A 23,844-nucleotide genomic window follows, 5' to 3' on the forward strand; every position below is an offset into this window, starting at 1 on the left:
ATCTCTTTCTAATCGGTAAAATTAAAGCGAAATTCATGCATTCATCTCAGCGTCAATACATTATTGACAGTTGAATCCGGTGCGAAATGTACAGATCAACAAAAAAAAGCGGCGTAATTATTAAGAGTGTTTTTTTTTATTCATTACAAACTGTAACAAAAGCGTGTGTTGCTTAAACTGAAGTTTTTTTTCCATTCTGAACGAGTTATTTCGAACGGTGTTTACAGTATCGCTATGATAAGTGTGACTGTAATTGGCATTAGTTTCTGTTCAGTTATTTCGCCAATACTTATGTTTCTCCCTCGGCTTCATTGTTTCAACCCTGGTCATTTCGCCTCCTACTACTCCAACACAAGCTACTTTGCTTTCTTTTTTTGAATGTTTGATGTTAAGCTCTGTATACAAAATATATTCGTAAAAACAAATGGATTTACATTTTGTTTGAAATATGTCTTGCAAGCAGTAATTCTCCCCGTTCTGCCTTTAAGAAATACCGAGCTATAAAATCGGCGCGGCAACTTTTGGAATTACTATTTGAAACAGTTTTTCGACTAAAATTGTAAACACTAATTTTATCCATACATGATAAAGTTATTGTGCAAATAAATTTACACTCAATAGCAAAACAAAGCAAAATTGTCCACAATATTAGTATACACAAATCTGGAATTTTGCCTTTTTTAAAATGACAGTTTTAAATATTTTTAGTTTAAGACTAATATGTGAGTTTTACTACAATTTTTAGCACAAAATATACAAACAGCCGATCGTTTCGTTATTTAATTGTCTGCCAACGTGTCTTTCACATTTAAAGTTATTGCAAACAATATTGATATGCACTTTTGTGCTTTTGTCTGGGTTGCGATCTGGTCTGCGGTCGTCGTTTGACGAAGTGTGATGTGACCGTTGTTTATATTAAAACAATAACCCAAACTATGAAGCGGTATTACAAGGTACAGTGTAGCTTTGACGATTTGATAAATTAACAATATTAGTCGTTGAACCTATAGAGCTTGGACATTTCACACTCAATGTACTCAATTTAAGAAATTTTGATGGGGAACTACCATACTATGATATCAACATAAATTCATATCGTCGCTATGGTTTATTGGTTTAAGAAAAGTTTAACTTCCTAAACATTCCTGAAACAATGTGATTGCTAAATAAGTCAAGCTGACATTTTATGATCGATAGCAAATAGAAAAAAAAATATGAAGACCATTACGCATATACACGATTTTGCAATGAAAAGGTACAAAGCGATTTATATGCTAAACGGATATAATATTTTAGATTACATATGAAAAAATAAATAAAAAAATAAACAAATACAATCAATAAGTGAGTGAGTGAGTGGGTGAGTGAGTGAGTGAGTGAGTGAGTGAGTGAGTGAGTGAGTGAGTGAGTTAGTGAGTGAGTGAGTGAGTGAGTGAATGAGTGAGTGAGTGAGTGAGTGAGTGAGTGAGTGAGTGAATGAGTGAGTGAGTGAGTGAGTGAGTGAGTGAGTGAGTGAGTGAGTGAGTGAGTGAGTGAGTGAGTGAGTGAGTGAGTGAGTGAGTGAGTGAGTGAGTGAGTGAGTGAGTGAGTGAGTGAGTGAGTGAGTGAGTGAGTGAGTGAGCAAGGAAGTGGACGAGTGAGTAAATAAATATGTAAATAAATAAAATGTCTTGTAACGATTAAAATACATATTTTCATAATTTTTGCAAGCTTCTTTCTGTTTATTACGTAATCGACTAAATCGGATGCGTTCGTCTTGATGACTTTTCTCCGGATAATTATTTTTTTCACCAGTGTTATCACACAATTACCATACTTTTAATACATGTGTGTGTTGCAGCCATTAATACAGTATGTATCAAACATAAACAGCGTTATTGTGATATTAATAACCTGTTTATGATTGCAGTTCATATGTAGCAATACTGTCCGACCAATCTAAATTGAAGTCGTTTTCGGTTGTTAAGTACAATTATTCTAACAGGATATACTTTTATCTTCTTGTGTCATTTTACGATCGTCCTGTGACAGAGTTTTTTGTTCAGATTAGGTAAGAAAGATAACACAGTATGCCAGGAAACAATATTGTTGACCTAAACTAGGCTTTCGACTTAATTGTTGTATGTCCTTGCAATTGTTCCGTATTAGTGTTAAACGTAAAAGATATAGAAATATTAATTGGTCTCACGCCATTATGTTTTGAACGTGTTATTTCCATGATATCTATTTAAGAAACTTCAAACGCATACCGATCAAATAGATACAAATATCACAGACGTTCACATACGTTTAAATTTCAGCCACTTAAAATTAATTTGTATCAACACATCGAGTACTTATATCGCTTGACTTTGTTGTTTTAAACTTCAGCAAAGTTTCTACCAAGCAATTGTTGTGTTCCAATACACACTTGATTTAAAAGTAATACTTTCTTGATTTGTGTGAGAAAACCTCTATACTTGCTAAAAAACACTCTTCAAATTGAGAGCACTAACTATTGAGAGAGAAAAAACATATTTCAGTTTAACCTTCAATTCAATCTAAAAGCTGCATCAGTTTCTATACCTCGGCCGCCAACTCATTTTGGAAAAACATATCTGATAGAACTTGATTAATGTATTTTTGTTAAGAAATGTAAATGTTTTTGGTTCAAAAATGAGAATTTAATGTAGATCTTAAGCCTGAAAAAAATAGGCAAAGATTACACATGTTATATAAAATGCCAATAATTTTGAAAATATACATATTAATCAGGATGTTGAATTATTAGTCAATAACAACATCACTTTATTGATTTTTATTAAATTTATTACAAATATATAAAACGTTTTCCGTTTAAATAATGACATGACATAGTGATAGGAAATTATGAATAAATCAGGGTTGCTAGGGTGGTAATGTTCAAAAGGAAATACTTGCTTTCTAAATGGTATTGCCTTTATTTGTTGAAAAAAAGTTTTACTTTTGTTGAAAAATGTTTTCATTCAGAAAAAATGTTAATTTATCTCTTAATTGGCAGAGGAGAACAAGTGACTCAATATTAAGGAAAGGATGTTATGTGCTCATTGTTATTAAAAAACAACATCATTCCGAATCAATGTTCTGATACATTTACAAGAATAAACAATTGAATAATAATTGTTTGGGAGAATTTTTGCATTTAATCGAGTATTATTAATGGGACCAGTTTTGGTTAAAAAAACAATTACATTTGTTTTAAGTTCGTAAGCCCTTGTTGCAAAAAATCTTAAAAATTAAATTTTCAAGTAATCGATTCAAACCAAAATTAATTTCTTTCTTTTACACTAAATATATTTCTTCTTTCATTTTACATCGATTTCTTAAGTCTTAAAGAATAATTGGTTCGGACTAAAATAAGAAAACAAGTGGAAATGAAGTGTTACAAAATAGATATCTACTACTCTTCATGGTGATGTTTATTGACTGAAGTGTTAATATTAATTGTTGTTAGTATGAACATCAGTATGTACAAAGATTGGCTAAACTTGTTTAAGCGCCGAAATTTGTGGCGACAACTTTGCTGGACCCATTTAAAGACCTGGGAATGTGACCTGAAACGAACATATAAATTCACGCTTAATAAAAAAAAATTTAATTCAATAAAAAAAAGCCCTTGGTATTATACTTTATTTAGGTAATTCATCGTCAACAAATGGCATGTTGCGGAATGGCGCGGCACAATAAACAAGTCGAACAAGACTCAAATTATCGTAATGTAGGAGGAGAAATCCGACAGAAAAGAACTGTTTTTCTATTGGCGGATACCCAAACATAATTTGTATATAAGTGAGGATATGTCTCGTGTTTATTGGCACACCTATTTTATATAGTGGTGAATACAAGAAGTGGTTTGTAAAAAAGTGAGTGTACTTAAAATTGCTGCATGCATAGTTTGATTATGTGGGATAAATATTTCTACTTTTTTGAAGTATTGTCGTGTTATTTTGAAAATATTAATTCGATATTGCCACAAATACAAACAAAGATCTTATAATACTATACATAGAGTAGCAGTAGATGATATCCGTTGATTTCAGTTGAAGTTTGTAATTACATTGTATCGGTGATGATAGAAGTATTTTACTTATTCATCGCAAACATGTAGCATGAGTTTTTCCTTAGGAAAGTATTATTTACAATGAATGGTTGGCTGTTTTCATCGGCGGTCATGCAAAAATAGAATATTTTACTTATTCACCGCATAACTTGAAAAATAATTTTAACTGAAACTATTATATAAAATGAATGCATGGTGTTTTTTAGATGCATCTTCGGCTCACATTTTGTCTGTCGTGTTATTTCATCACGGCATGTTACTCATGTCATCTCGATTGGCCAAGTAAGTAACTATTGCCACGTAAGTGATGATCATTAGTTCATGCTTGTTAAGCTTTGTCAACAAAACTTCAATAAGAATGTATACTTGGTCAATAGGAAATGTTTCAATTTTTATGTCATACTTCATATTTTCATAGCTGTTCAATCGTCATCATGATTAGAGCGTAAATAGCATCGGCATCATCATCATCATCATCATCAATATAATCAACAGTAGAGGCCGCAGCAGCATGTGTTTCTGCCGATATAAATTGTGTACATTAAATGAAGCTGTATACCCAGCAAACAAATCCTCATCCGTTAAAACATATTTGTTTTATAGATCCATGTAATTACAAGGGACAAGTGTATACGGACGGACAGAATTTTAAGGACGATTGCAATAATTGCTGGTGTTCCGACGGATCGGTGGGATGTACAAAGAAAGGTTGCCAAGGTATTCAATACATCTGTATAAATATACTGCGCAGTTAAATTCAGGAAACGAAAACGGAACGTCTTGTGTTTGTTTAATAGATATCGTAATTCTGAACTGAGCACATTTGTGCCTCGTATTGTCTCACTGTGCATAGCGCGTTGTGCGCAGTATTATCTTATGTATATTTATAATCTTCTTACTTGTTATAACATTGTTATGTTTATGGATTCTCGTTAAACTATAGATGCTTTGGCCATTCTGCCCATTTGACACATTGTGTTTATCATAAAGTTCCATTTATAAATCAGTCAAGGCGAATTTTGAATCACTTTTGCCGAATTATTAGTATTCGAACAGCATTTAACAAAAATGTACATGGTACCTTAAGTTTATATATGTATTTTCCGGTCAACACCAATCTCAGTAAAATCGTCCGCTGTCTAACACGTCACTTATATCTGTATATTAGCGACAACTCATTGAATGCAATTAATAATTACTTGGAATCGAATTTCTATAGCGTCAGAATTCATGCAAATCTAGAAAGTGGATTAAATAAATTAATGATAATTGCAAAACGAATTTATGTACCACCATTGTATTGTTTGGTATTTGTAATGAAGAGCACCGAGAACTAACATTCACCAACTAATTAAAAGTCGATGGGAACACTTTTTTGACAATGTAAGCGTTTCTTGATGTTCCGCATTGGCATTAATCGGGTAAAACTATTGGATTTCTCTAGCATTGATGGGAAAAGCGATGTTGCAGATGCCTGTGTTTCCAAAGTTTCGTTTTATGAATTAAAATAAATGCTGTTTAAATGGCTGCGGTAACGTCTTACACGATTGGAACTCGGTCGTTGCAAAGGACTTGGATCTGACAACAAATCTTTTAAAACGTGTTTTAATTTGCATAAACAATGCGGACTTTGACCGCCTGATTGGTATTTTGCTGTGTTTCAATAACAGAAGTACCAGTCAAAATATATCAAATTACGATTATTTAAACGAATGTGTTTTAAATATCATAGTCATTGTTTTCAAAAATACCAAAACAGAAATGTAACATATAAACACAACTTAATAGCATAAAATAAATAGCAAATTGTAATGTTGACATTTTTCAATTATTTTTTCTGTTCGGCATTATCAGTATTGTTCCGTCACTTTCTGTGTTTGTTTTTCCAGTTAGTCCTACATATAGCGCAACAGACGGAAACAATCTCAACGACGGTAAAACAACAAAATCACCACCATACAAAACAACCGCCGCAACAACTAGCTCCACCTCCATTTAGGCCACAAGTACCAACAACACAAAACAACTCTACAACTCTACGATCAACACCTCTGCAACCACCACCAATACATAAAACAATGCCACAACAACTCCACCGCCATCATTAAACACCGCCACTAAGAACACATTTACTTCTAACTCTACTGCTACTGCTACTTCTGCTATTTCTACTACTACATTTACAAATCAATATAGTTAAAGCGCCATAATTGTTGTTTCCCTTGAGTCACATTCGTATCTTTACTTGTCTCATGAGTTATTTCTTTCTGTTACACCTAATTTAATTTCTCATATTTGAGTATATTAACACTAATTAAGAAAGCTTTTTTTATTTCAAGCAATCATTGTGTTTACATTTTAACAGTTTCAAGTATTGTTTACTTGTATAACCATCAATGCACAATTCTATTTTTTGGACTATACGGTTTCCCGAATGTAATATTATCTCGGCCGTAATTTGAGATGTGTATTAAGATTAAATGATTATTACATTGCTCTGTATTTGTGTGTTGACAGGTGATGGTTAACAAGTCGGTCAAGAGACTTGTAATCAAAGGCCACACATGCAGATGCCATAGCTGTAGTCTTTTTGCACTCTCCATAGAAGCTGAATTCCACTGGTCTGACATTGGTGTAACCTCTCTCAACTTGAAATGCCTAAATCTACCACAAAGCTGCGATTGTCGAAGCATCTATCTACTTGAACTGCCCACTGAGCTTACATTTAAGAAACAACTTCCCACTTCACATGCCGATATCTTCTAGGTGCAAAAGCCGAAATAACTCTCAACTAGACACGCCGCTTGTATATCCTACTAAGCTGTCATTGTCATAGTGTCACTCCGTTTGTCATGAGCCATTCCAATTAGCTATCATTGAGGTGACAACTTTCAACTAGACACTCCGCTTTAGTATCCTACTTGGCTGTCATTGTCATAGTGTCACTCCATTTGCTATGAGCCATCCCAATTAGCTATCATTGGTGTAACAACTCTTTTCTTGACATGCCTCTTTCATTTAATGAACTCGCATCGGATTGTTGTTTGAAAACATATTGTGTATAACTATTGATAAAATATGTAACGACAATTGAAAGGTTTGGTGTAAGTTTCCGGATAGAAATTTAACAATAGTTATATGTTTGTTTAGCTACAAATATCGACACGTGCTTTCATACTAAAATACATAAAAATAAAAACAATCTTGTTTTTGAACTACACATGAAGTGAGGATTATTATTATTATTTATATGTTATTAATAATTTAAATGATTATGTCATGTTGGGTCCATATTTTTTTAATTGAAAAATAATTATTTAACACACAATAACATTAAAACATCGAAAGAATATATCCGTACAATACAAACCGTTCTAGGAAGTGACCACATAATGAAATAATAACAACAAAAGCACTGTATTGCATGAAGTAAAATTGATTGATAACATATAGAGACGGTTTATGGATAAGCAAAGTATTATGATTGTATTGGGCTTACACATTTACGTTCGCAGACGTTTGAAAAGTTGATTGCAGCCCGCGCGCTCATTGCCGCATTTTAGCGAGAAGGTTCCTAGCACAAAACAATTGGTCGATAAGTACGAGAACCATGCAAACGTTTATTTAAAAAAAAACATACGTCACAGATGTGTTATTGACGTACATTCTGAAAGTTCAGAGGCATCAGACAATTAGCTTTCACTTTTAAAACAGAAAAAAATAAGAAGAAACCATTTAAACGTTATATTGGTTCCGATGTCATTTCAAGTTTTTTGTATTTGATTGTTTTCATTGTTTTTCTTGTATGTGTACACTATCTACAATTTACTCGTTTGATCAATACTTCTCCACGGATTTGCTTGCGTTGAAATGTGCATTCAGATGATCAGAAATGTTTTGAAAAAAAGTTTATGGTCATATTGTAATTAACAGAATTACGACGGCCTTAACATTGCAAGCAGTTCGTACCGAAACGAGGCATCTTAGTAGCACAAAACTTAGTTTATGGTAATTGTCCTTATTATGTTATAAACTCTTCAATATTTGGCTGATGGGATCAATATAATGGACGCCGACTCCGACATGCAGGCGAGTAAGGTAACGTTTTTTTATTTTTTCTTCAAAAATTTGAGCTACGAACACTATCGGCATTATTTGTGAGTATGTCTGGTATTTTCCTATCACACCAGCTAGAAACCGACCTAAATATGGTACTCCAGTCAGTAAGGTATTATTAATCATGTCAATGAGATATTGCAATGAGACTTTATCTTTAGATATCTTTATCCAGTCTTGGCTATGGATTAAGGATTCATATTAGGTTCACGTAAGTAAATCCAGAACCGTTTTCCGCTACAAACCACAATAACTCATTATTTAATAAGTGTATGCCGAGTTTACTACTGCATATTTACGTGGTTCAATGTAAAAATAACACAGTTATTTAATATAGAAACATAACTTTGTTCAGAAAATTGGCCATTGAAATCAAAGATTTATAAGTATGTTATTGTAAAACAAGATTGATGTAAAAAAAAACAAATACCAGAAACTCTACAATATCGGGAAACGTCGAGCGCGCTGATTTTCCAGACGTATGATTTCCAGTTTGTTGCTTAGGTAATATATTAAAGTTTAACTAAGCATAAGTAAACGTTCGAAATAGCAAATGCACACAGTGTTCTGAGATTCTATTATTCTTTAACGAACACATATAACCTTACATGGACTTTTTTAAATGTTACATTAACCTCAATTCGTAACACGGTCCAGTCAAACTCAAAAAGTGACGTAAGATGATGTTTGATTATTTAGTTCACATGCTTGAGACGTACATGAGCGAACATAGCATTACCAGTCCTGGGAACAACTTCTTCTCTGAATCAGACTATGCAATGATATTTTGTGTTAATCTGAATTTAATCATAATATTGAATACTTAGCTAAAGCTTTGTATGCTACATACTTTATACGAGATAATTATTTGGTATATTTATCAATTACTCCATGTTTAAAGATGGCGAAAGATGCGGCTTAACGGGGTAGATGGGCGCCGGGTTCATGTGTTTTCTTTATGAGTTTTACTTGCGCATTTTTTTGTAAATGATTATTGGATGCTCAAGACATTGAAACGTTGTAATTATCACAAGAATAGAATTTCTCAATGAAAACAATCATATATGTTATTAACATTCTCTTTATAGAAATCTATGCCACTAAATGTGAGCAGTGAACTGAAAATAAAATTAATCCATTGTTTTATGTTTCATTGTAAAATAATTTGATCAACATGGTTAATTGTATATATTAATCTCTGCTTATATGCTGTAAGTATTCTCCCTTTCTGCACATCGAGTGTGCCTTTAATTAGCTATTTTATCGTCTACAAAACGTGAACACGATTCAGCTGTGGGACATTTGCATAAATAAGTCTAACACTAACAGGATACAAATTAATCTGATTGACGAAAGGAAATACAACCAAATTAAAGCGTTTTTATTGGCGGATAGGCTTTGTTTACCTCATTTGTATTAACGCACAACAGGAGATTACAAGTAGTGTTTATCGAAAAAGGTAAGAATATTTAATATTACTGTATGTATAATTAGGGTATTATGTTTATTTATATTTGCATTTTGCTATTTAGAATATAATAACTAAAAATAATAATAGAAAAATGATTATTATACTATTATAAAAATAATTATAGTGAGTACAGTTGGAGACTTAGCTAACGCAACACGTATTCGAATCAATATAGCTCCCTTATTTTAGAACGAATTTTGTTGACATTTGGACTCAGACTACTTCAACACATATCTAATACTTCATGTACATTTAATTGAAATTTATGAACATTAAAAAATCAAACATAACAAATTAAAACAAATCACTGAAACGTAAAATTCTCAAAATCGTAAATGTAAAATAATAATGTGAAAAGTGAAATGCATGAACTTACACGTCTTAATGATCGAACGGCTTGCAACATTGCGCTCATAAATATTCATATGAGCCATATCATTGTATTTCTAGTTAATGTTATGTTTTCCTGGTGTAAAAATCCACCGAGAATGATGAAATTGAAATTAAATTGGAATTATATCTAGCGTTGTACTACGCTTGGTGACTTTTTAAACGCATCATTTTTCAAACTCAAATTTCTCAGTTATGAGTAAACATTTTTATTTAAAATTGTACATGTGATCATTTGACTACAGTATGTGCAAGAAAACGATACAATAATTCATCCGTGACGACCGGATGCTTCAGAAAGTGAGGAAGGTAGCCTGCAGCATGCTAATTGCGCTGTTGCGCTCCTGAAATTTTACACGAGACATATTGATTTTAAATTTAGTTGATGTTTTCCTGGTGTATAAACCCACCTAAAATGAAGTAATTGAAATAGAATTCGAATCGTATCGCGTTTCACCATTTTCTCGTGCAAAAAGATGAAACCACACCTACCGCACGTGCAAAAGCGCCCGATTGATACGGATGAATAATTGTATCGTTATCTTGCACAGAATATAGTCAAATGATCATATGCGCAATTTTAATTCAAAATCTTTACTTATTACTGAGATATTCAAGTTTGGAAAGTGTTGCGTAAGAAAGGTCTTTAAGTGTTTGTTCAGGTTTCAGTAAGAAATCCTGATTGAATGTCATTAGTCTTCGTATAAAACGGAATTGTCCGCACAACAATTAATATTACCGCAATTAATGTTATAATTCATTGATTATCTATATCAATGGGAACAGATGCATCTGTTACTGCAAGTCGGTCTGGCAAGCTCGTTAATTACGACATGCTACACACGTAGTCCCGATTGCACCCTGGTGGACTGTAGGCCTCCAGAATGCCTCGACCAATAAACGCCATCTGGCCAGTGCTGTCCTATTTGAAAGCCAAGTACGTTAATATGTTATGTGAAGTTAATAAGTGATTCATTATTAAGTATTATAATATTATAAACAATCAGTGTAAAATATCTAAATTGTTTATATTAAGCTTCATAATATGGTTCATTACTACCATCATCATTAGGATCATCATCAACAGCAGCAGATCAGAAGCATCATAAGCAGCAGTAGAAGCGACAGCAAGTGTTCATGCCAATATTAATAGGGCCTTTATATTGAGATAACATAAATGTGTCTCAGAATGTTTCTAAGAAAACAAAAAACTTATTCTTTAAAACATGTGTGTTTTACAGAACAGCCGTGTACTTACAAGAATAAAGTGTTCAAGGAAGGACAGCGGTTTCTGGACGAATGCAATACGTGTTCATGTACCAACGGAGCTGTGGTATGTACAGAAATGGCTTTACCAAGTAATAAATACGTGTTTGCATCTTTATAAATATGTCGCTTTGTGTATATTTTTAAAATCATAAAGTATAAAGATTAAAGTATATTATTATGAACAAAGAATCTGTTAAATTTGTTATTGAATCGTAATGATTTAAAATCGCCGTACACACATGCTATGACGATTCTGATCGTTTAACTAAATTTATTATTTTGAAGGTATATTTAACAATAATTCAATGCGTGCTTTAAACCCATTTTTCGTATTTGTTTAATCAAACAGAATTCATCCGTGCATGATTGGCTTTTTGGCCTGAATAAGGCTATGATAAAAAAATCTTTTCCAAATGAGTGTTTCAGTCAAAAGCAATTGTTTTCTGACACATCAATGCCAATCACACATCATCTAAATGTAAGTGAGCGAAAGTTTAGATGTAATTTTAATGAGATGTATTCCTCACCTACAGCATTATTATGATTCAGATTGTATATACGTGTTTTAGGTAAGGACGGTTCTTGTCCAGTATTGAACGGAAAAGGCGTTGTTGCAGATGTGTGTGTCCGAAAGTGCAGTTCTGACTACGACTGTCCCGGTGTCAGGAAATGCTGTTCAAAGGGTTGCAATAACCTCTGCCTGACACCAACACGTACGTATTAAACGCGGAGTTAAAAAGCGTTTTGCAGCTCTGAAACGGATTTGATCAGTTTCAATTACTTTGGTTACGGTTCGGAAACCATACAGCGCGTTTATAATCAACCTGTTGATAGATATCTTGTTATGTTTCATAACGAAACGTGTCGTTGAAGATATATACAATAACTGATGGTGAAAACATGCATTTTAAATGTCGAGGTAGCGATGAGGCTGATAAACGTGAATACCACTTCGCGAGTAATTGTTATATGAAGTAACGGAATATGTACAAAACACGACTTTAATTATTCAGTTTGTAATTATGTTTTTTTGCGTAATAGAGCCTTATTATTGCACCGAAACTCATGTTTATTAACATATATGTTTTAAATGTTTTGCTAAAAATGAATACTTGGAAGATAAACAATATCTTTTTTAACAAGATGTATCTGTTGCATCCATAGATTTTTTAGTCGGATACATTTGATACATAGAAACTTAATCATTCCTTATACATGTATTGATATCAGTTTTGTGTTATTGTACTTGTTTTATATCAGGTAGTCCTAAAACGTGCACGAGGAACGGAATCATCTATAAAGAAGGTAAAGACTTTTTACTACTACCATCACCACGATCAACGATCAAACCTCCGCCACCACCAACACTGTAAACAACAAGAACGACACCATCACCAACAACACAACATCAGCAACCAATACAAACACCACTTTTATCACGACTAACATCACAAAATAGTACCGCCATTACCATCACTAACAACAACAACACCGCAACCGCTAATCAACAACACAAAAAAATTCAACTTCCAATACAACTGCAATATCTTAAAAAAATATCAACAGCTGAGCATTGTCAACAACTACTACAAAGTGTGCCACCAAGCCACAGATGTTGGACGGGCTGCGTGTGTCAAGCCGGTCAAGTGAATTGTACAACAGAGCAAAATATCTCGTAGCTTGAAGCGCCTATTTCAATTACACAGCGCAACAACTGTACATGTCTACTTATGGCATGCTAGTATCTGCTACTACTCAACAGAGCTACCGTTAGAATAACACGTTTCTATTCAATGCCTATTTCAGCATCCAAGCTACCTTTTGCGGACCACCTTGGTACTTGACATCAAGCTTGTACTTTGTATTCTAAAATGTGCCTTATTTTTGTGCTATAATATTTCCTTTATTTTATGTATTAATCATAATAAAAGTGTTTCAATTATTTATAAACGTGTTTGATTTAATATAATCCTTCGTATATGTGAACGCATGTTTTCATGAAAACACGAGCTGTGTTTGTGAAACACAATGTCCCCTATTGACATTTGAATCCACAAAGCAACGATTTTAGAAAAAAAAAATAATTGTAAAATATTTTCAAATACTACAAGTAGTTTAATGAGACACAGTACTAAATTCTAGGACACTTATGAAGACAAAAGTCAAACTTATAAATAAAATAAGCACTACTAGTTTCTTAGCATATGTTCATTCATATGAATACAGTTGTGAAGCACGAGTATGTATTAGCAATTAGCGAAATCAAAAGCAACAGTTCTTGCTATGGGAATGAAAAATAGTGTAGAGCAATTTATACCACCTATAGCGAAGAGTAACACATGTATATTTTGAAAGGGTTAGGGCTACTATACTGGACATATGAACATTATATATTGATAATCTTTATGGTAATCGAAACAACATGTCAAGGAAAATAAAATCTAAGTATACATTTTCACACTTTTAATAAAATAGCTAAACATAACATCTATAATCTGTTGTCAGTTTGAACTGGCGTAATAAATTATGGCATGTCAATTTTTATGGGTATTTCAAAGACGTTCGAAAGGTTATGTATGTATTAACTCAAATAAAATATTGGAAACTTCGCGTTTCTTGTTAAAGACAGACAATCTTGGAAGCATGTGCAACTGTTGTTCTTCATAAATGGTTTACGTTATCGGTTTGTTATATCCTTTCCTTAAAAGACCTGATATGTACATAACTCTTATGGCCTTAAAAATGAAGTAAATAAGAGAAATACATTGGGAAATGAGGAGCTATCATATTAAATTGCTGAAACGGTGTGAATCTATTACGTCTGACTCCGCCGATAGAACGGAATTTGATATTTTGACCAATTAAGTTAAAGGCTTTTGTCTTACACGTGCGAAAATGTGTGACTTCCGAACACAGCACCATTTAAACTTAGACTGAAATTTGACTGACTTCATCGAAAAACGCCATAACTCAACACTCAACACAGTATTCTGTTGCTGTTGTATATTCAACGATTAGTATCACTTACTGTTTTCTTACACCGAAAATATACTTTTGGATAAACGATCATTGACATGGCGTCTTATGGAATGTTCGACGTTTACCACCTTACAGTTGGATTTGCGTCACCTGCAGTATATTTGAATTAGATTACATGAAATTACAGGGCTCATTGTTATGTTGGACAGATGTCACCAAAAAGGTCGCAGTCGAGGCATATGAAACTGGACCGCGAATGCACATGAAAATGGACTTACATGATATGGTAGGCTAAAGTTTACGCAACTAATGTCATCTGTAATGTTTGACTTCGATCTCCTCCAATTTTGAAAAATTATTTTGAAACAAAATTTCATTAAATTTATACAAAATGCGTTTACGTGCTTTCAAAATGCTGTTTTCAAAAGATGTGAATGTTTTCATACTGGAAATTAAATTACTGAAACTATAGACATAATCCCTTAAATTCAAAACTCGTACACTTGCCTGCTGAAACGGTTTACAGTCAACTCGTACCTAAGTCAACTCGCACGGTAGTCAACTCGCACGTTTTTTGGTCAACTCGCACGGAAGTTAATTCGTACCTAAGTCAACTCGCACGGTAGTCAAAATATTGATGTATTAATGGGTTCTAAATGAGTTATTTATGCATAAAAACAAATGAGTAATACTTTCAGAGTTTAGTTAATACTTTTTATTGAAAAATATTCACAAAATAACCAAAAAAAATTCACAAAATATTGTTTATACCATGGTAACGTTATCGGCACAGTAAAATTGACATTTAAAGTACTTTTAAAAATATATTTTTTAACTAATATTTTAATTTTTATTACATTATTAATACACATTATCAAGCACAAGTAGACATACATCTATATACTTTTATTTTAATATTTATTTCAATATTTACACACATAAACAAAGCTTTACACTTGGAAGGTAGTATTTACTGCCAGGGTAAGATCTCGAACACGGCTTATGTTGAACCCCAAACATCAGTAACATCATTAGTTGACGACACAAAGGGAATCTGAAACATATCAAGCGCACCATATTAAGTATATAAAATTTATACAATATACCAAAATGTCGCCAAACTGACCCGATACACAATGAATAGAAAGTATGGACCGTTTCAAACTACCTGTTCATTAACATGCGTGTCTTCTGTATCCATGACGTCGGTCGCATTGCCAAGTGCAGTCTTTTCTTCGGAACCCGCCTGTGTTACATTCTGTGCAGACGTTGAAATCTGAAACATATGAAGCGCACCATAGAAAGGTGTACGACAAGTACTAGTAAAAATAATAAAACATACCAAACTGTCCCGATACACTATCAAAAGAAATTATGGAAAGTTGTACAATACCTGTTCATTAACAGGCTTGTCTTCTGCCTCCATGACATCGGTCGCATTGCCAAGTGCCGCCACTTCTTCGGATCCCACCTGTGTTCCGTTCTGTGCAGACGTTGAACAAGGCTTGCAGACAAACGTTATGTCCGTTTCACCGCGAATGACGGCTAAGTACTGTTTTTGTGTAATGCCTACAAAGACAAAACATTTTCCCTGTTTAACTGTTTCCTTTCCATTATTATTAATCAACACGCGAACAATTAAACGTATTTGAATTAATAACTGCAAATTACATATATTCCGATATTGGTTAAAAATACTTGGATCGAGTGATAACAGTATCACAAAAACAAACATTCATCTACATTACAATACAAATAAACAACGTTTATTAAATAACTTCAAGCAAAGCTGGTATATTGAGATAACTACTTGACTTTATGATCAATCAGAAATAAGAAATACAACACACCACTAACACGATTTCGATTATCTTCACATTAATTAGAAATCTAAAGAGGTCGTTATAATAACATAATACGCGAAAAAAATGTAAGTTTTGCAATGGACACGCTATAGAAAATGAGTATCACTTTCCACTTGTTTGAAATATTATAGTGTATAATGATATGAATGGTACGTACCGGTTTCGCATGTTCGGTGTTGCCATTTTTGGCAACTATCGCATTCAATTGCTTGCTGCCTTGGACCCACATTCCTTTAACACAATATACACGGATAATCCATCACAAAAAACGCATGAATTCACTATACGTATGTTTTCCGTAGCACATATATGTTTATAATGATAACCTATTCTTAATTTAGTCGATTTATATGCATAACTAAGAAACTTTGATCTATTATGAAATAACCGCATGCAACAAACATCACCTAATTTTCGTTTTAATTTTCTTTAATTTAACTTACACCTGATTATAAAAGTAAAACATTTTAATTACAAGCTAAATTAACATTCTCCGTTTTGTGACAAACATTAAAGTATCACTGATTAATTATCATACCAATTTAGTTTAATTGATTAATGCTTTGCCATTTTAATAATTGTTAGTTGTATATAAGACCTTTTACACCTATTACAAACATTCATATAACCCGTGAAAAACACCGACCTCAAGTGTAAAAGAGCCATTAAATGTGACAACCGTATATTCAGATTATTAAAAAGGACATAATTATTATTATTTTTACTTATAAACTTCTTATAAACTACTGATCATATTACATCCTTCATCTATTTCTATATATTTTTTCGAGGCGTGCGAGTTGACAGCATGAACAGTTTGCAATTAACCAAAATGCAGACATTAGAGCCATTTTCTTTGATGCACTTTGACATAACGTCAATTATATTTTATTAAAATCCGACAAAACGGTCAACTTAAGTCTTTATGTGTTCACTAATCATACAGTACGGGTTATGTGATTCAGACATTTAAAAAGGTGTTATGTTTGTACGAAAACAAGTTCAACACTATAAACCGATGGAAGGTTTAACAATCGTCCAATGACGCGTTTATTTCACTTGACCCACTTCATGTTACACAATGAACATAACTTCCTTGTTTAAGGTCTCTCGTTATAAATATGGGGATACACCATAGGTAAACCGCAGGTTTAAATAACCATGTTAGCTATCGTGTATCGAAATATTTGAAATGGCGAATTTGGGACGAGTATATGTGTTTTGGATCCTTATTTATATATGCCTGTTAACAGAAGGTAATTCATATTGTATATTTTCATTGTATTGCTGCTATTGTGTTTGTTTGTTTTTATTCGCGCAATTATGTAAGTGTAAACAATAACAATGTTTTTTACTAATTTATTTAGATTAAAAAATATCCGGGATCAAAATATTAAATATAAAAAATAAAAGAAAAGTACTATAAACTTTAAAATCGTGTTTATCGATAAAAAGTGAATTTGAGTTTTCTTTTGCACTCTATCTTCCCACACAATAGCGGTGTCAATTCGTTTCGATGGATGGCACACGCTGGCATTCGGTTTTTTATGCATATACGCTTTATATGGACACATACATCAATTTACTGGGAAATTACTTATTCGTTGAGTGGTTTTAATATACGTCTGCATCCATGTAGTAACTAGAAATGTTAAGTTGAAAGTCGGTATTTTATTAGGAAATGTCTACTTCATAAATGTTATGTTATATCAGAATTGCATGTCATAGATTTTAATAACATTGCAACTTCAAATGTATAGTTGTATTCAAATTATGTGCATATTAATCAGATTGAAATTGGCCTGTATTTATAGAAACACTTGAATACAGTTTGATTATTTAAGTCATCGCATGAAACAACGTTTATTCGAGAATGTAAGTTGAAGAGTTGCTACAACACTGTCAATATTAGGGCATCCTCAGGGATTTTTAAATAGTTCAAGCCCTTTTTATTATTAATCATGATCCTTACACTATGACAACAAATAACCAACCGAAGGGCGGACAGACATATCGGCATATGTGCAAAAACACACCCTCACAACAAGCTTAACATTGGCAATCGCATCATGTAATATTGTGATAAGGTTATCTTACAAGTAATCTGTTCATCTGGCAAGTTACTTGACAGGTTGACAATAAATTATAATTATCTTGCCGCACCAACCACTGTTCTTTCGAACATACATGTAGTATCTTTCGACGCATTCCGCGTTTAGATAACTTCCTTATTTTTACCATTTAATGTTTTTGGAAGTCATAATTTCTGACAGGAATATAATTTTTTCGGAAGTAATTTTGAGGATGTTATGCTCTTGTTTTTCATCAAATTGAAAGCTTTCACAAATCGAAACTAGTAAACAACGACTTATAATAATGTGTGGAGTTTCAATCAGTCACTTAAGGTTTTTCAATAAAAGTTTGTTATAAAGTTTGGGGTTCGTTGCTTTTTTTTGTATTTGAAATCAAGACGATGAATTCTTAAACCTTTTTTTTAATGTTACCGGTAGGTTATTTTGTGGGTTCTATCGTGGAAGAAAACTCAATTTGGCTGAAATATATATTTATTAATGATATTAAAAATCATTAATATATCAAAGATGTGGAATCTTTGAAAGTAAAGCATCGAATCTCACTTACAATAATATTAATAATAGACAAATACAAGTAATGCATGATCCGACGGTGATCATTAAAATAAGGCCCGTCATCAAAGATGTGGAATCTTTGAAAGTAAAGCATCGAATGACTATATCAATCATTCGATGCACGAGATCGACATTGAACCTATTTGTGCACGGGAAAAGGGTGGAGTGATTTGAGTATTAGTCTAATTATTAACGTGCAACTGTATGGATTAGGTGAACTGATCGTATCTTTACCTAGAGAAAAACGACTTTAACGACTATATCGAATAAACAACTGACTAAATTTATACTCCCACAGAATACTCGTGATTTACGTTTTAAATTAACTAAATATAAAGATACTGGTTAAACAATAAAACAACACAACACAGTTTAGTTTATTATTTATTTAATAAACATCATTAATTACTTTATAATAAAAAATGACATGTAACACTAATTTTGGACTCAAATTCTTTGCTTTAATGTATTTTGAAGTTTTTCTTGACCAATAAAAAACAACACAATGAAAATAACGAATTATTTGGCAGTTATTTAAGTCAAACAATTATTGACCAAACTATTATTTAGTAATAAAAAGAAAGACAGTGACATTTTGTAATTAACTGTCCTAATGCATTCTGGATTCCCGTACTTAAACAATCGAATGAACACGCAGATATTTATTTTTCTGTGTATGCTCGGTACACAGCTTACACAGCAATCAATTAACTGGGGGGGGGGGGGGGGCTATGTATTTGTTGAGTACATTTATATTTGTTTGCAATCGTGAAGTTAAGAGATATATGATGCTTAACTTTGACACATCTGTATCAGAAGAGTTTATTAATATAGTTACTTTAAAAGGATCGAAAGGATAAAAATAATATATTTAGGATCTGTATTTCTTTATTATTTTTGTTTGATAATCTCTTTGGTAAATAATTGTAAGGTTTGTATACCAGTGAGTATCATGATAGAATAGTATTTAACAACAATTTTGATCTTAAAACATACAAAGCAAGCCATTTCGTTTGATGTAATGATATATAATACGCATATATTGGCAATCAAGGGAGAATCATACGCATGGAAAGCAGAAAAACATGTATTCCAAAAAGTGTGTATGCAGCCAAATGCTAGGTAGCTACTATAGTTCGATCCAAAACGACTTCACGGTATTAATATTAGGTATCAAATAATATTTAATCTTCCTATATCCATCAAAGTCATATTGAATACAGGTATAAAAGTGCGACTTAATTTAACCACGGAACACACACCGTATTTTATTTATTTTTTCTTCGTAATTCGGTGTATATAATTGGTGTCTCGAAACATATTGAACGCGCCTATACGTGCATTATGTGAGGACACAGTGTATTTTATAGCACCAACTCATGTGTATTTTACACGCCATACGAACGTTGCGATGAATTCAAAATTACAGCTGCAATTTCTAGTGATGTACTTGTGTATTAAATATAGCTTTTGGATTGTTCTTGCACATTAGGGAAATACCTGAATATCCGTTCTAAACCTCACGGTATGATGACCAGAAAAACAAAACACACAAGCGCCAGGAATGGGCATTCAAACCGGATCGTATAATGAGAAGCTCGTGTAACGGCATTAATAATGCACATTACATTACCAGTTTCCATGCGTAACTACGTAGGTAATGTGTATCAATGTTCAAAATGATATTTAAACATAAAATGTAATTGTAGAAATCTTCTGTAATTTAAACAATTGATCAATTTTACTTCAAACAAAGTCCTTAACACATTGCAAATAAATTAGTTATGAAATAAAGAAATTTTAGGCATTTTTCGTGGCTGCATTATAACATATATCGAAAAACAAACCTTGTTGGACATGAAGGGACAATATAATTGTTCGTTTTCCACTTTTAACCATTTTTGTGTAATATTAATCAAGCAGTACCTGTATGTTTACTATGATAATCAAATTCAACAGTTTTACACAATGTTAGTTCTTACGCCCACTGAAGCATTTATTTAACTTAACCTTCTTCACGGGACGCCACTAACAAACCTTCCGTGTTACAAGTTTTATATTTCAAATATATGGGTTTTCAAAGCCATTATCGCATGAATAGGAATGTAAACCAGTACACATATTTAAGTGGCTTTGCATCAACAGATATCTCTATCTATATATTTAGAACGTAACAAAATTAAACCTATAATATTCGTATTTCCACTTACATCTTATTAAATCTGCAAAAAAAGCACGATTGGTAATGAAATACTTTTTGCTTTGTGTATAATATAAGATAAAAGTAGTTCATACATTTCATGCCAGATATGATCTTTTGCAACGATTTTCAGTAAAATAATGTGAAAAAATAGGGCACAAAGATGAATTAAAACTATAGCTGTTATATATCAGCTTAGTACTTTATCTTATTGTTTATTTGACACTAACAAAAACACAGTTTTACGACGTATCGACTGCGTGTGTTTCAGGAAAATATATTCTCTATGACACACATGTAAATTACAATAATATTTTACGGATGTAGTTATTATTAATTGATACTGTTTCCATCAAATAAATGGTTAGTATTTCAACGTTTTTAAGATCATTTCATTGTTCTTAAATGAAAGTTTGAGATCAATATGTACATATTAAACACACTTATTTTCAAATCTTGAAATACTTACACGAAACATATTATCGGCAGTTACTTGTTTAAGAAAGTGTAATTGAGCAAACACGTTAAAAACCAAGCCCCATACTGAGTAGGAGTATTTTATAAATTAAAGTACGTTCCTCATTTTAATGCTTGTTGTAGTTCTTCTTATGTGCCTTGTGAATACGGTTGCTTTGCGAACAAGTTTGTTTTGTGAATACCGGTGCTTTGCGAACAAGTTTGTTAGGTGAATACCGGTGCTTTGCGAACAAGTTTGTTTTGTGAATACGCGTGCTTTGCGAACAACTTTGTTTTGTGAATACCGGTGCTTTGCGAATAACGGTGCCTGGTGAGTAAGAAATCTTTGTTAATAACTGTGTTTTAAGAGCAATTGTGATTTGAGATGTAGGATGTTTTATGAAAAAGGTACTTTGCGGGTATTTCTTAACAAGCATGTATTTTTATAAATAAGAGACGTTTGTCAAATAGAGGGATTTTTTGTAAATAAGTGATGTGTTGATATATACTAAAATGTATACCTAACGAGTTGCAAAACTTAATTGTTAGGGATTAACGATGTTTTATCTCAAGCGAACAATAAAGTATTTTATGAAAGATCACTTTTAAACATATAATCATTCCTCTTAAAGTTTATGAACATGGGCTTTTATATATATATATTTTTTACAAGTGCCACGCAATTAATCAAACTTCTCATATGGATGTATCTTTTTCAATGTTTTCTATTAAAAAAACTTAGTACATAATTTAATTGTTTAAATGCAAAATATATTAAACAATTTACAAACATGCATTCTCTTGAAGTATTTCTCACCACTAGTTGTAAGTGAATTCCAATTATTATAAAAGTTTGGTTCAATCTTCTTATCCGTTGTTATATTCCAGTATAGTTTTACTGCACCACTAAGGACATTCACATTTGTGCGGGTTTTTTTTTCACAAAATATCACAATTCTTTAATGAAATATAAAGGACAAATTAAACGTCAGAAACATTATCAGAAGGTGACTTTTCGATCGCATATCTTGTATATATCTTAAAATACCGATTACCATTACAATACAATAAACTAGAAATGGCGCGGCAGAGGCCGACGCGTATCCCCACGCCCCTGGGTTGGTAATGGGGCCATGTATAGTTGAGATTGACCATATTGTCATAAGAGATGTTCAGTATCAATTTGAAGTAAATCGGTGTATAAATGAAGAAGTTATAGTAAAAGGCAATTGTGGGTGGGCGTGGTCTATGTGGGCGGGGGCGCCCCAGGGTTGGTAATGGGGCCATGCATAGTTGAGATTGACCGTATTGTCATAAGAGATGTTCAGTATCAATTGGAAGTAAATTGGTGTATACATAAAAAAAGTTAATGTAAAACGACATAAAAAATGAGTGAAAATCTCTGACCTGGCCCACCCCAACCCCAATAACTTTTGACCCAGGGTTCAAATCAAAATTCCAAATAGTGCAGGGTCGTACATATGCTCATAGCTACCATGTGTGTAAGTTTTGAGGCTCTAGTGCTTATAGCGTAGGAGGAGACACTGGCCAGGACGGACGGACAGACGGCGGAGATAACCACAATATCCCCACGCTTTTCAAAAAGCATAAATAATTACAATACGGCATTAAACATAAAATAATTATTACAGTAGAGGTCATCAACTTTGAACGGTCACAACAAAGCGTTGGGTGTTGAACTCGGTTTGAAAGGTCGCCGAACCCATCACTTATCGCAAAAATGATCTCACAACAGGAAACCAACCCAACACATACCATATAGATAACACAGCATATAAAACATTTTCAAAAAAATTTTTGGTTGCCGCATTAGAATTGTCGATGCGAAGATGCATTTGGAGCTTAAATTGGTTGACGGAGTGACTTACTTTACACTAAGCCGCACTCAAGCCTGGTTTATGTTGTTTGTTGATTGATTTTGTGCGTTAATTATTGGAGGATGATAAAACGCTTTCCGTGGGAAGAAACCTGATTGTTGTCCTATGTAACAACTTTCTGTGAGAGATGTGTTGCATGATGTGAGACGTGAAGGCTCGTTGTTTGCGTACAGTAACCATAAAGAACGCTTTTGAAATAACTCTTGGTAAAAAAGCTATTGTTTATTTAAACGCACTCATTTCTTACATGAATTCACATACACATTTAGTACATGCTGCCGCTTTATTTTTTACCATGTTTAAAACAATCATCATAAGATTTATTTACAATAGCGACACAGCCGGTGCTCAACTTCATCAGTTTACAGTCATGATAAATAAAGACCATGTAATATGAATTTACGGACCTTCAAATTGCCGATAACCAGATCACAAATCGGTAAAACTAAGGAATAAATGCATTTAATTACATAC

The 23,844-nt window shown here is 32.8% G+C and overlaps 2 protein-coding genes across 2 annotated transcripts in view; one reads left to right on the top strand and one right to left on the bottom strand.

Annotated features, from left to right (window-relative positions):
* Positions 1-10,881: 10,881 nt before the first annotated feature.
* On the bottom strand, positions 10,882-16,397 carry LOC127831497 (uncharacterized). Its single transcript, XM_052356481.1, has 4 exons — positions 16,322-16,397; positions 15,697-15,872; positions 15,472-15,579; positions 10,882-10,977 (listed from the first exon to the last, which is right to left on the bottom strand). Exons 1-4 carry the CDS (start codon positions 16,395-16,397, stop codon positions 10,882-10,884), a joined length of 456 nt encoding a protein of 151 aa, XP_052212441.1.
* An 871-nt stretch (positions 16,398-17,268) lies between these two features.
* Positions 17,269-23,844, top strand: part of LOC127832404 (uncharacterized) — a 17,469-nt gene continuing 10,893 nt past the window's right edge. Inside the window, exon 1 of the mRNA XM_052357867.1 lies at positions 17,269-17,424. Coding sequence (XP_052213827.1) covers positions 17,361-17,424 — 64 coding nt within the window. The 5' untranslated portion in view covers positions 17,269-17,360. The remainder of the gene's footprint in view (positions 17,425-23,844) is intronic.

This window comes from Dreissena polymorpha, chromosome 5 (genome assembly GCF_020536995.1).
Source record: "Dreissena polymorpha isolate Duluth1 chromosome 5, UMN_Dpol_1.0, whole genome shotgun sequence".
NCBI lineage: Eukaryota > Metazoa > Mollusca > Bivalvia > Myida > Dreissenidae > Dreissena > Dreissena polymorpha.